General features: G+C 34.8%; 1 protein-coding gene across 1 annotated transcript; it reads left to right on the forward strand.

Moving 5' to 3' along the window:
- Nucleotides 1-1,440: 1,440 nt before the first annotated feature.
- On the forward strand, nt 1,441-2,004 carry LOC144363037 (uncharacterized). The gene has a single exon (XM_078013972.2). The coding sequence runs from the start codon at nt 1,441-1,443 to the stop codon at nt 2,002-2,004; it is 564 nt and encodes a 187-aa protein (XP_077870098.2).
- The last annotated feature ends 10,893 nt before the right edge of the window (nt 2,005-12,897 follow it).

Genomic DNA, 12,897 nt, shown 5'->3' on the forward strand with positions numbered 1-12,897 from the left:
AAATATAATACTAGAACATATTATTTTATAACAATTATTATATCATGATGGACAGATTACCACTAGATGACTGGAACTATCCTCACTAGATCATATAGGCTATCAATAAAACAGGATCTTTAAATTTTTAAATAAATTCAAACAACTATAGACTAAGTTATATTCAAGGACAACTTGTCCAAGACGAGTTCAGTTAGTGTCAAATAATCAAACCTCTGAACTCTGTTACATACCTATACAACCTCCTCTCACCAAGCTATTATTTAGCAAATTATAGATACCGGTAGAACCTGCGTTTTTCGTCTGACTTGGAAAAAACTTTCCATAACTACACCGGCCTCGCTTACTCATACCTGAACCAGATGAAACAAATAATTCTATAAATGTACACATGCAGCACATGTACATCTAAATGTTGCAGTGTTATAAACGAACAGATGTCAACTTGAAACGATGCCCGTATTTCACTTGACACGGTCAACACGGTCTCGATGATTATCATACACGTATTTCGGACACTAGGTGACAATATTTTTCATTTGGCAATCTGAAATTGAGTGTTTATAAACTTAACTTACCTGAAATGAATATCTAGGAAATCGCTTCAAAACAAACACACAGCAAAGTATGACTCGTTCGCTTTAAAAAAAAACGCGAGCACAGCTGGGCTAATGAGTACATAGCAACGCTTACCAGTTTTACTTACGTTAGTGGCTAACGTAAAAGTTCGTGCACATGCATCGATATTGCATCGAAGTTGTCAAAAAAATAATATATACTCATAACAACTAACATTAAATGTATAATTAAAAAAAGAAGGTCCATGTTGTTTGTTTGGCATATTTATTTACTATGTCGTAAAAGCTGCCATTTTTGCCTTTCAATTGCGCAATCGACGAAAATTGTGAGTAGGCTTCTACCTTAATGCTTATTTAGACTTTTCACTATATTTAATTGCAGGTGAAAAGAGTAATGACTTACACCATCCAGACTACACACCTTCCAAATTTCCACAAAACCCATCAACTATAAGTGCAGATTTGTCAAAGTTGAAAAAGTATGACAGGGTGAAAAGAAGACAAAATGAAGATCAGCGAGTAAATAGTAAATGACAATGTTTCTCTTATTTTTATTTAAAATATTTTTAATTCAAATTTTATAATGTTTTGAAAAAACTCTAATACATGCATCTACTTATTACATTAAAAAAAGTCATCAAGAAATTTTACTTGTATACCTACCACTTCCTCTCAGTTTGATCGTCTATCAAAAAGGACAATCTGAACCATTGAAAATGCGTCACTTATTTATTTCTTGAAAGAACAGTTATTTCTTACACTAGTAAAATTAAGACATGGTGTCACATTTGAGTTTCTCTCACACATTAGGGGAACACCAAAGTCTACGACAATTGATTATTTTTGGAAGTGGATTGATCTAATGGAAGCCAAAATTGGATTCATGGTGAAATGGCCAGAAAGAGAAAATATCTTTAAAATCATTCCACCAGTCTTCAAAGAGAAGTTTCCTCGCCTCACATCCATTGTTGACTGCTTCGAAATCTTTATTGATGCACCGAAGACCCTGCTGGCTCGGACCCAATGCTACAGCAGCTATAAAAAACACACAACAGTTAAAATTTGTATCTCCTGTGATCCTTTAGGGCATATTAATTTTCTTTCTAGAGCTTGGGGAGGCAGAGTTTCTGATGTACATCTTGTACGAAAATGTGGTTTTATGAGCCCAAAATACCACATGCCAGATAACCAGATTTTAGCTGATAGGGGTTTCACACTCAAAGAAGATTTTGCTACAGCATGTTCCGCACATTTGATAATACCAGCCTTTACTAAGGGGAAAAGACAACTTTCTGCCAAAGAAGTTGAAGAATCAAGAAAGATTTTATCTGTAAGGATTCACATTGAGAGAGTAATTGGGCAACTAAAAAAAAAGGTACACCATACTTCAGGGTCCACTTCCGATTCGGTGTGTAAAGAAAATTAGTAATGAAACCATGGACGCGGAATTAGCCAACATAGATAAAATTATCAGGGTATGTGCCTCGCTGTGCAACATGGGCGAAAGTATTGTATATAGAGATTTTGAGGAATAAAGTATAAATTAAAGCCATAAAAACTATGTGTATTTATTTTAATTTATTGAAAATAAAACAATGCCTGAAAAAAAATTACAATTCAAAGTTGAGACCCCACCCCCGAATTCTCCGAAGCTCTAAATATTAGGAACAAATTTACAAAACAAAGCAAAATAATAATAAAAAAACCAATGGTAAAATACTGCCTGAAAAAAGAAAATTTACAATTCAAAGTTGAGATCCCACGCCCCCTCTCAATACTCCAGAGCTCTAAATATGAAGAAAATGTTATATTTTTAGTCCGGCCTGTCATTTGAAAAAAAAACAGGCAAATAATTAATAAACAGAACAATGGTAAAATACTGCCTGAAAAAAACAAAATTTACAAATTTCATAGACAAAAGTTAATCCCCCTACCCCAATATTTCACATTTTGAAAAAATGCTGTATGGTATTATCAGAGCCCTTTTTCACAAAAGTTCACACTACTTTTTCTTCCTACAAGTTGGGCAATACCATTGTTTCGCTCTTGGCAACCTCTTCAACTTTAAGCATCCCAAATGAAACCAAATGTCACACATATCACAGCCAACTATAGGTGGGATTTCATCTGGGGATTTGCATATGCAAAACGGCTTCATCGTTTTGTGAGCTTGTACTTGCAGTTTGCTCATCATTTTTCTTCTTTTTGGTTGCCTTGTTACAAGTTCAGGTAGAATAAGGTCCATATCACAAAGTCTGCATATGTCGAATTACAAATAAACATTTGCAGCTGCTCCTGAGTGAAATACATATGATTTGGTTTCAGCTGCAACTCTGAATCCAAACAAAACTGCCGATCCAACAATATATCTGAAATTTTGGACTCTATGCTTGTATGGGCACTTAATTTCGAGTACTCCTCTCCCATGACAAGTGCAGGTTATTATTCCATCAGGTGAAGCTCCCAAATATGGATCTGTTCGTGAAATTTGCAGCCCAGCTTTATTTACGATGACATGCTGGTGAATTTGTGTGACAGTAGAAATGATTTCACCACTGGGCATCACCTTTGCATCACATGACTCTTTACGCCTTAAATATTTATATAACTTGAAAGCATCATTCTCGTGCTCCCTTCCCCACATAATAGCAGGTACACGCAAAGGTAATTTGCTATTACTAAACACACTTGTGATGAGAGAGGGTGCTAGATTGCTTTCATTTGTGTGCAGTAAACCATGAGCATTGGATGAGGTAATTCTACCCGCCCTTTGGTCATGCCAATGCACGGACGCACTCTGCCCGCTTATCACTTCAGAAACATAGTCAGTTTCACTTTCTTTTACAGTTAAATTGTTAAAAATGTTATTACAATGGTTTTTCAATGTCAAATTTCTTATTTACATAAATATTTCGAAGTGGTTGTGGCATACGACTCTGAGGTGGTGTAGGTTTTTTAACAACAAAGTTATCAGCATGACCAGTAAGCCCAACAATGTTAGGGCTTATTGATGCCAGTGCATTAACAAATCAGTCTTGCTCGCCTTCAATGGACCGCGATAATTTTTTTCTTGTTTTTTTCTTTAATTTGGCTTTGGCACCTTCTTGATAAAAAAACAATGTCAGACACACGAGCTGGCTTTACATTTCGTGTGAAACATTGGTTCCATTGGCAAGGCTCATCTGTATATGTACTGTTTGTGTATTCTAGGCGAACTGCAGCCTCCATTTTAAATAAAAGGGCTCCAACATGTGAACATGTTTCTCCCAGCCTGTAATTTAATAACATTTTAAAATTAAATGTAACATCCTACAGCAATTGGTACAATGCTGTCAATGTCTTCTGAATACTACACAAAAAAGTGTAAATATTGAGCAATTAATTTCAAAAAATGTCATCTTTGCAATACAATTTCAGTGTATATGAGCGTAAATGAAAACGTGTAACGTACATACTCGGTTGACTAAATGGGGCATATGAAGCACTCCATATAAACCAGTGTACATACACAACATCTGAGATAAACGTTCTGTGCTTCACAGCCGAACACTGACACTGTTATAAAAACAGTTTCCGTCTCCAGAAGCTGTGCCAACAATATTTTTTATGGACCTTGTATACCTGTCTCCCAAATAAAAAAAAAAATTAACTACATAGTTTGCGAGATATTCTTAAATGATTTCAATGTATCAAAACAAAAATTGCATTCATTGTATGCTGGATCATTAAAATATAACACATCAGTGTCATTTACATAAATAAGCACAGACGTTTTTACAGTGAATTTAATAACATGACTGGGAGTATATGCAGAATCTACGAGATTAGATACAGCTTATCATCAACCTAAATACGTGAAAAGTCTGAGTTGACATTTGCTATTGACTTTAGCAAGTGGGCATGTATTATATGATATCTGTCGATGGTCATGGTGATTTGATTATAATTTGTTCTAATCAAACTCTGCAACTGATTGACATATTCTGCTTCGACAAAATTTTGGACTTTAGATCTAGAACTTCAAACAAGATCATGTTCCTTCCGTATTTCTGTAAGAGACCACACATACTTCAGTTTCAGTTTTCATTGCAGGCCATGATGTCATAGATATCAATCAGTGTAGGGTATAATAATACTCTGGGAGGAAAGCAATTGTACAGAATCTGACAAAACATTCAAAATTAAGCAATTTGATTTGATTTTCATGCAACAGTTTATGCTCTTCTCAGGTTTTTAAATTGTCAACCCTCCCATTTGATACTTTTATTCTAATTATAAATCATCATAAATTGATATGAAAGTAACCAGTGATCTAAAAAAAAATATCCACTAAAAATATTACAAGTTCATAAATTGCTAAGCATAGAATTCCAAGAACCTTGTATTTGGTACAACATATGGTACTTTAAGAACCTTGATATTAAAATAAGAAATATGACAGTACATAATGTTATTGATAATATAGAATATATTTTAATTGTGTAACTCAATATACAAATTTTAATTGAATTGATAAGAATAGAATATTATAGAATGTATATACATCTACGGAGTTGATAGATGATCTTAAGAGCCGTTAGTAAATATTTAATCCCAGGGATTTGATCAAAGATTTATAGAACTTCGATGTGTCAAGAATCTTTTGAAAAAAACACCAAAGGGTCAGTGACCTTTAGTTGGCAATCATATGAAGAGATATTGCTCGAATGAACGTGATTTACCTAATGGATAAGATATTCTACAAATCTTAAATAACGATGGTGAAAACCACAATATATTACGCTATTTTTATTCTTGAACAAAAATGGTGAAGTGAAATGAGCATGTTTGAGGTGAATTTTTAGCGTGCTCGGCAGCCAGTTCGTAGTCTCGGCCAATCACCCGTATCCTGGTAAAAATTATACCTCAGTTGGCATGCCAGAGCCTGTAGTTTTAAAAAAAAATGTTTGTCAGAACTGTTACACCAAGGTTAGTATTGTTGTTTTTACTCCACAACTAAATTTCACCGTCTATTGAAATCTACATTTCTGAAAATAGAATAAATCCATCTTCCCATTTTTACTCCCTCTTTTGCGGTTAATCATGCTATTGTTCTGCATAAAACACGTACATTGGGCTAATGGCAGACATGGTCTATCTGAAATTTGTCTTTAATAATTATACAATTTGTAGCTGATCGATTCATAGTCAATGAAACCTGATTTCAATATGGTAGATATCAGAGCAAATTAATTATCAGTTTGCATAATTCTGCATTTCAGCAGTTCACTATAAAACATAACATTTAGGCTATTTATGGATGTATGAAAATTACACTGTAGATCTGTGGAATATTTAAAGTAAATGATTCGGTTGATAGTCTGAATTAGAAATAACTACCCTCCCGCTTCAATGTTGACGCTGGTATCACTGTAGTGATTGTGAGAATCGTTGCTTTAGAAGTGCTATTAAAACTTGATTTTAGGAACCCATAGAAGTGGGACAAAAAATAATCGCGCAAAATAACCTGGGAAATATGTCATAAACCGCCATGTTGTTTTTCCTAAAATATTTTGCTGCTGTGTTGCAGTTGACATTTTATATGACCAATTTTCCTTGACCAACACTTTTTAGATTTTTGTATGCATGGTGAGTAGTGATACAACTTCTGTTTACAAATGGGATTTATGTTGTGTGTGTTGTGCACATCTGCATAGTTCCATGACACGTAAGATGTACGCTGACTTGCAAGGCTAAGTCTCTAGTATCATTCTTGTGAACAAGTGGGGTAAAAAGTCTTGCATAAATTGAATTGTAAACAAAATAAGGTACTGTAAAACGTGTCTTGTTAGCTAATCCACAATTTCGCTAAATTAGAATGTCGCTAATTAGAATAGAGTATATCCTCACAGTAAGATTATTGACACATTGGCTAAATTAAGATTCAGCTAATTCATGCAATGAGTAAAATTCGCTAAAACGATATGTAGCTATTTCAAAGTATTTGTTTATACTGTTTTCATTGCGGGATTGCAAAATGTCATTATTTTTTTCCGATCTTCGTATTAATTATGCTGCTTGGGCTCATGCATGGGCAAGTCGTCTTTGTACTGAGCGGTCATTTTACAACAAAAAATACTTTTAGTCGACCCTTGTCTTATATGAAAGGTAATAGCAATAATTCGGGACACCCCAAAGTGAGTGTTTGCGTTCCTGAGTTCTTGCCCATATTTGTCTAAATAAATAAAATTGTATTACGTGTGCGATTATTGAGATCTAGAAGCTTTCAAGTATTATTATAGCTGTTTTGTTTTCGCATGCCTAGAAATTAAATTCATTTTTAACTTAATTATTGTGAAGAACTTGATCACAAATTGTCTGCATGTTTATGGAATGGACAAACATGATTTGATAATTCACTGCTTCTACTATTTGTTATCACAGATGATGATGGCAATTCTGCACTTTTTAGTGGCAGGTTTTCATAATGCGCAAAATATATAATGTATAATTACGTTGTTATTTAATTTCTTTACAAATTAAAAAACAGGAAGGCTGGAAAACCGGGTCTTCAGTGAAAGCTTGTCAGAATATACGGCATATTGAAATAGATGAATACTCACTGATTGTAGCTATACTAAGTATGCGACACTGTCACAAAGCACAATACTAGTAATAAAAAAGAAAAGCAAAAAAAGAAAATAAATCAATAAATTACCATGAAATGAAAGATGCTTTTGAACAAAAAAACATGCATGCGTAACTGAAAATGTAATATAACGAGAGGTATTCATCAAATGAACCAGCTATAATAATACTTGGAAGCTCAATAATCGCACCCATGCTGTTCAGTATACGTAAATACAATTTTATACCGGTATTTAATTTTATTTATTTATTTATTTAGGCAAATGTGGGCAGGAACGCACTTTAGGGTGTCCCCAATAATTCGCAACGTAACCAGAACACATCGATGCTTACAATAATGAACTGTTAAACTATGCGTACCGTCATTATGGTTGATTTCCGGTTTGTTTGACTTTCTTATTGTAACTGGGAGTTGCAGCAACCGTTATGATTTTGGTAATCACTGATATGACGCTTCTAATTGCCAAAGAATTGACTTTGCATGTGCATTTCAGCAATACTAACTGATCACCACCTGCCATGATAAACAAATGCTGCCATTTTTAACGAGACATGAATGTCAGTCGCTATCATTTGCTTATAAAATACTCATGTTATAGTCAGAGATAACATCTGCATTCAGGTGAATTAATATGTATGGGGGTACAACATTTCCCATAATCTAGTTTTGCATTGATAACTGAATACTTCCATTGTCCAAAATCCAAGAGTACACAACAACATTATTTGTTAAATATGTACTTGCTCAAGGAGCTGCATTCATAAATCTGAGTGAACCTTGATGTAACTTTAATATATTCCTTGACTCCTTTGTAATTCAGGTCTTTGTATATTAACAGGACATGTTTCAATATCACCACTAAGCAGAATATATTCTAACGCTATTCAAATACCATTTATCAACACAATATGGTTTATTAATTAAAATGTATTCACCATGCATACAGCAACAGTTGTAAATACAAGGCTGTTTTCAGAACAAGAGATCAAGTAATAACAAGAGAACTGGTGATGGTTGTGAATCATAACTGCCTCAGCACAAAGACTGCAAGGGAAATATATTGTAAATTAAAGAGGTAACACTACATCTTCATTAAAATTCAATGTGAAGGGCAATATGGGAGTTGACTTTAATGACTGGTAGAAGCAAGGCTGGGCAAATTTTGTGAAATAGTCGTTAGAATTACCAGACACGCAATCGAGACATTGTGGCATATCAAAATATGGATGATAAACAGCAAGTGATATTTCCAGAGATATAGATAGAATTGAAGCAAAGGAGTGGCCTTAATAACCCATTAAACATAATCGCACATTTCAGTTCATATCATCCTGTCTTATTGTGTGGGTTTCAGAACGGAAAACTGTTTTATTATTAAATAATTATGAACAATAAATAATGAAAATATGTGATTTGCTGTACAGTTTCTAGAAACATATTGGGACAGCCAATTTGCAAACTCGCTAGTGAATTGGCTAACTGCTTGGGTTTTGACTGAACAGTTGGGTTTCGAATTTTAGCCATGTTTTTTGTCTTAACGAAGCGTTGAAAATCATGTCATGTTACTGCTAGATGGTTAACTGTTTATATTTCATTTACAAATGCAAGCTAAACATAACTAAGACACCACACCCCTTCACAATTGTTCTGCAGTGTGGGTATCGGGATGGGGCGCTTATAATCAGACATTCAAGTGAATCACAAACCATGCAAATTTAGCGGGGGCTTATAATCGAGCAGGGTTTTATCTTCTGAAAACTACAATAACCAAATCTTGAATATAACACAGGAATTGATGTAGGCTTAGAACAAATGCAAGACATAATTATATAATAATAATAATCACACCTTCTTCTGAGCTTACATCATCTAAAGAGACTGCAGGCATTAGTAATCCTTTTTCAACAGCTACCAGCATCTAGCCATTTGTCAAATTTCTTCTGGCAACATGTAGTACTCTCGATGAACACGAATGTCATGCCCAAGATAGTTGGCAAGGACGTCCAACTCGTTCTCTTTCAAATGCATTATCTGTGATACCATATGCTTTCCCAAACCAGTGGATGTTAGTTGAAGTTGTGAAGCAGCACACTTGCTTGCAAATTGACGGATGCAATCCGATGCTCTGGTATGTTCCAATGATCCATAATTTGATCAGTCATTCACCCCAGCATTTATCCGGTACTTTACCAACAGTTTCGTGCTGTTAATGAACTTTTTCGTCAGAAGAATGGGAACAATCCGCCTCTCTTACCAATAACCTCAATATGCTCATAATTACTACATAATTTTTGTTCAACTTTAGATAAACTTTTGAGCACGACGTCGACACTGTCAGGTTCAAACTCGCATATTTTTAATCTTGATTCTAACCCTTGTCGCCGACGGTTGAACAGTACAATTTGAGATAGGACAGCTTCACTTAAAGTCACCCAAGCACGATTGATTTTGGTTCCATCGGATTCCTTACTACATGTAACAGCATCTGTCAAGATATTGTGCGATTCTGATGCCACATATTGCAGATACTTATTGAGTATGGTAATTTGGTACAGTATGGCTCTTTTTTGGAATACATGGTAGTTTTGTGAAAGCCACACATTTGCGAGATGGATTGTTAAAATCCATAAAAATCTTTGCCATTGTTATCGCTGTAAAATATGTCATCAATTTCCAAATCTTTATAAAGCAAGTTCAATCGTGAGAATTGGATATTCCAGTCATTTTAAAAGAATAGGTGCCAGAACTTACCACCCAAGCGTGATTTTCTTAGCGGGAAACTTGCTTTTACCGGCTGGTGTGATAACTGCCTCCCCGTTATGTGAGATGCACACTACAAGAGTTCCACATCAAAAGCTGTTATGAGTCGCTATGTTTAAACAAGTTTCTCACCCAACCCAGACACATTGAAATTAAAAAAAAAAAAAAAAAAAACATTGTACCAATACAATGTATTAGTGATTGGGTATAGTGTAGAATAAAAACTATGCAATGAAATAATTAAGAATGTTTGGCTGCAAGAAATTGACTTGTTTATGTTTTCGCACGGCAATTAAGAAAAAAAAAATCGAGTCAAATTAATTATGCTTTCATTTTAACATAGAAAGCATGTGGCCTTGCTTTAAAAAATACATCTCTTTTCTTGTACCTCAACTTAAATGTGGTGCCATTATTCGTTCTTCAAGCTAGCATCTGTAGTTGTTGGCAGGAAATTCGTTGCCATTTTTTAATTATAGGGAAGAAATGTATAGTTTAAGTTCATCAATTTAAAGGCGGCTGTTTCACCGCGAACTCTAGCTTTTTTGTAGTTTCGCTTTGTAAAATTTATATATATATATGTATATACTTGCTTAATTATATGGGTTTTCAGCCCACAAATTACGGGACATGATCCCAGGGAATTACGGTCAATGTATGGAGAAACAAACGGGGATCGACATTCCAAACAAATTATTGAGACACGGCCGATAGACAATCGAAATTATTAACGAAAGACGAGATTTTTCTATATTTACAAACATACATTGTCTTCGCCTCCACAATAATTATACAAATCGTAAACACATTGCGACGATTTCAAAAAAGAAACCCAGACAACCATGTCGTACTTGTGTTGAAATACATTTTGTAGCAGTGCGTCACGCAATCTAACCCTTTGACCTAGATTTGGCTGGGATTGAATATTTTATTTTATCTAGGTCAAATGGTCATATTGCGTGCTTATAATTATAGATAGTTAAAACAAAAAGTATTTGAACTTTAGACGGCTGTTCAACATCTATGTCCGGTCGAATTCAACAAGCGTCGAAAAGCAAAAGCGAGCGAAAAAAAAAAACGATTGAAAATCGGGAAGTTGGATGAAATGAGTACTGCATTTTAGCTCAGACAACAGAGATTTTAGCGACGAAAAAATAGCCAGAATATTTGTACGATTTAAAATCGATTTCTGTGCCACTGTCTACATCTTGCTAAATACGTCTTGGGGTTTGGTATTGTAAAAAATGAGTTTTCTAGGCAGCGATCCTTGTCATTACAACAAGCAGACATATTTGTAAACACAGATGTTTTATTACAACTATCTACTACAGGGAATACGATAACCTTACAAGATCATAGTATTACGTATAAGACTTTTCTACGTCACAACTCCGGGCTTCCATCATGCTCTGCGGTCAACTATGGCTGCCATTATAATGGTTGTTAGCCAAGTTATTGTGTTAACTTGGGTACAGTGCACGTTTCTTCAGTTCAGCACACTGAAAGATTCTATGTTCCATTTACGGGATATTTTGAAGAAGTCTTTGCCAAAGTGTTTAAAAAAGTATAAAAATGTCAAGTCAATCATAAATTGTACAAACAGCAACCAACTTTCAGCAACAAGGCAATTTGTATAGTAGTTTTATATCTCGCACAACGTTTAAAGCTTTAGTAGGGATAGCTCCAAATGGGACAGTCACTTACCTGTCAGGTTTATTTGAAGGTGCTGCGTCAGATGGAAACATAGTAATTGAGTCAAGGTTTTTAGACAAATTAGAACCAGGTGATCTCATTCTAGCCGATTGTGGCTTTACAATTAGGGATGTAATGTTTGATAAGAAGGCTGATTTGAATACACCTCCTGCTCTTCATGGGCGTGACAGGTTTACTGTGCAGAAGGGGGGAGGCAGAAACGAAACGCATTGCCAAAGTCAGAATTCATTGAACAATTGAGAGATTGAAGAAATACAGATTATTCCAGAGAACAATTCCATTGTCGCATGCTCCAGTAGTCTCTCAAATGTTTTTTTGTTGCTGGCTGTGTTGTGAAGTTGGTATGATCTGTAAATGAACAAAAGAAATGAACAAAACGTAGAATGGGAAAAGTTTCCAACCAATTATAATCAAGAATATTTGTGTGTGAACGTGCAACTGTAGTGTGTTACACTACAAAGGAAAATGCATTTTATTTATCAGTACCTTTAGTTTGAGTGAACCTATCGAGTATACGTAATTCACATGCAAATAAGTTTTCCTGTGTAGCTTTCGCGTATCTATCGAGTACTAATTTGCATGTCTGTCGGGTACCTGCCGCGTATAGGTACCAGGATCTGCTGGGTACCTCTCACGTACTAACTTTGCATATTTTGGGGATCTGTCGGGTACCTCCCATGTATAGGTCCCAGGATGTGAATCTTGGGTACTAATCTGCATATCCTACATGTCTGTCAATTACCTGCAATGTCTTTATTGTACTTGACGTATATATGCGATAGGTACTCAAGAGCTCAGGTTGAAAATTCAATATGTTTTAATTTGTAAAAATTAACTATATTGAAAGTTAATACATCACACTTATGGCCAGCATCTTGTAAATGTGACAAAAGCTTTTTCAATGACAAAAAAATTGTGCAAGCAATTTGCACAATCAAAACTGTTGTTATAATACATATATGAAATAACTAATCTCCATATATACAACAATTGTAACATGACCAATAGTAGTATAAATAACAAAATGATAAATATATGAACTATTTTTTTTTATTCATTTCCCAGTTTGTGTGAATGGCGGGAGAGCAAAATTATTCTCAATTGCTTCCATTTTTCTTAAGTGCTCCTTCTCTGCTCTTGTCATAGACATGCACTTTCTATTTATGGTTGTGCGGACTTGAGTCTCTCTCATCTTTAATTAACTAACTCCATAAACTGAAA

The sequence above is a fragment of the Saccoglossus kowalevskii genome, chromosome 17 (assembly GCF_978046115.1).
Source record: "Saccoglossus kowalevskii chromosome 17, keSacKowa6.1, whole genome shotgun sequence".
Taxonomy (NCBI): domain Eukaryota; kingdom Metazoa; phylum Hemichordata; class Enteropneusta; family Harrimaniidae; genus Saccoglossus; species Saccoglossus kowalevskii.

Excerpts from the sequence above, each read along its gene's own strand:
- LOC144363037 (XM_078013972.2), top strand. The coding sequence starts at position 1,441 with ATGGAAGCCAAAATTGGATTCATGGTGAAATGGCCAGAAAGAGAAAAT.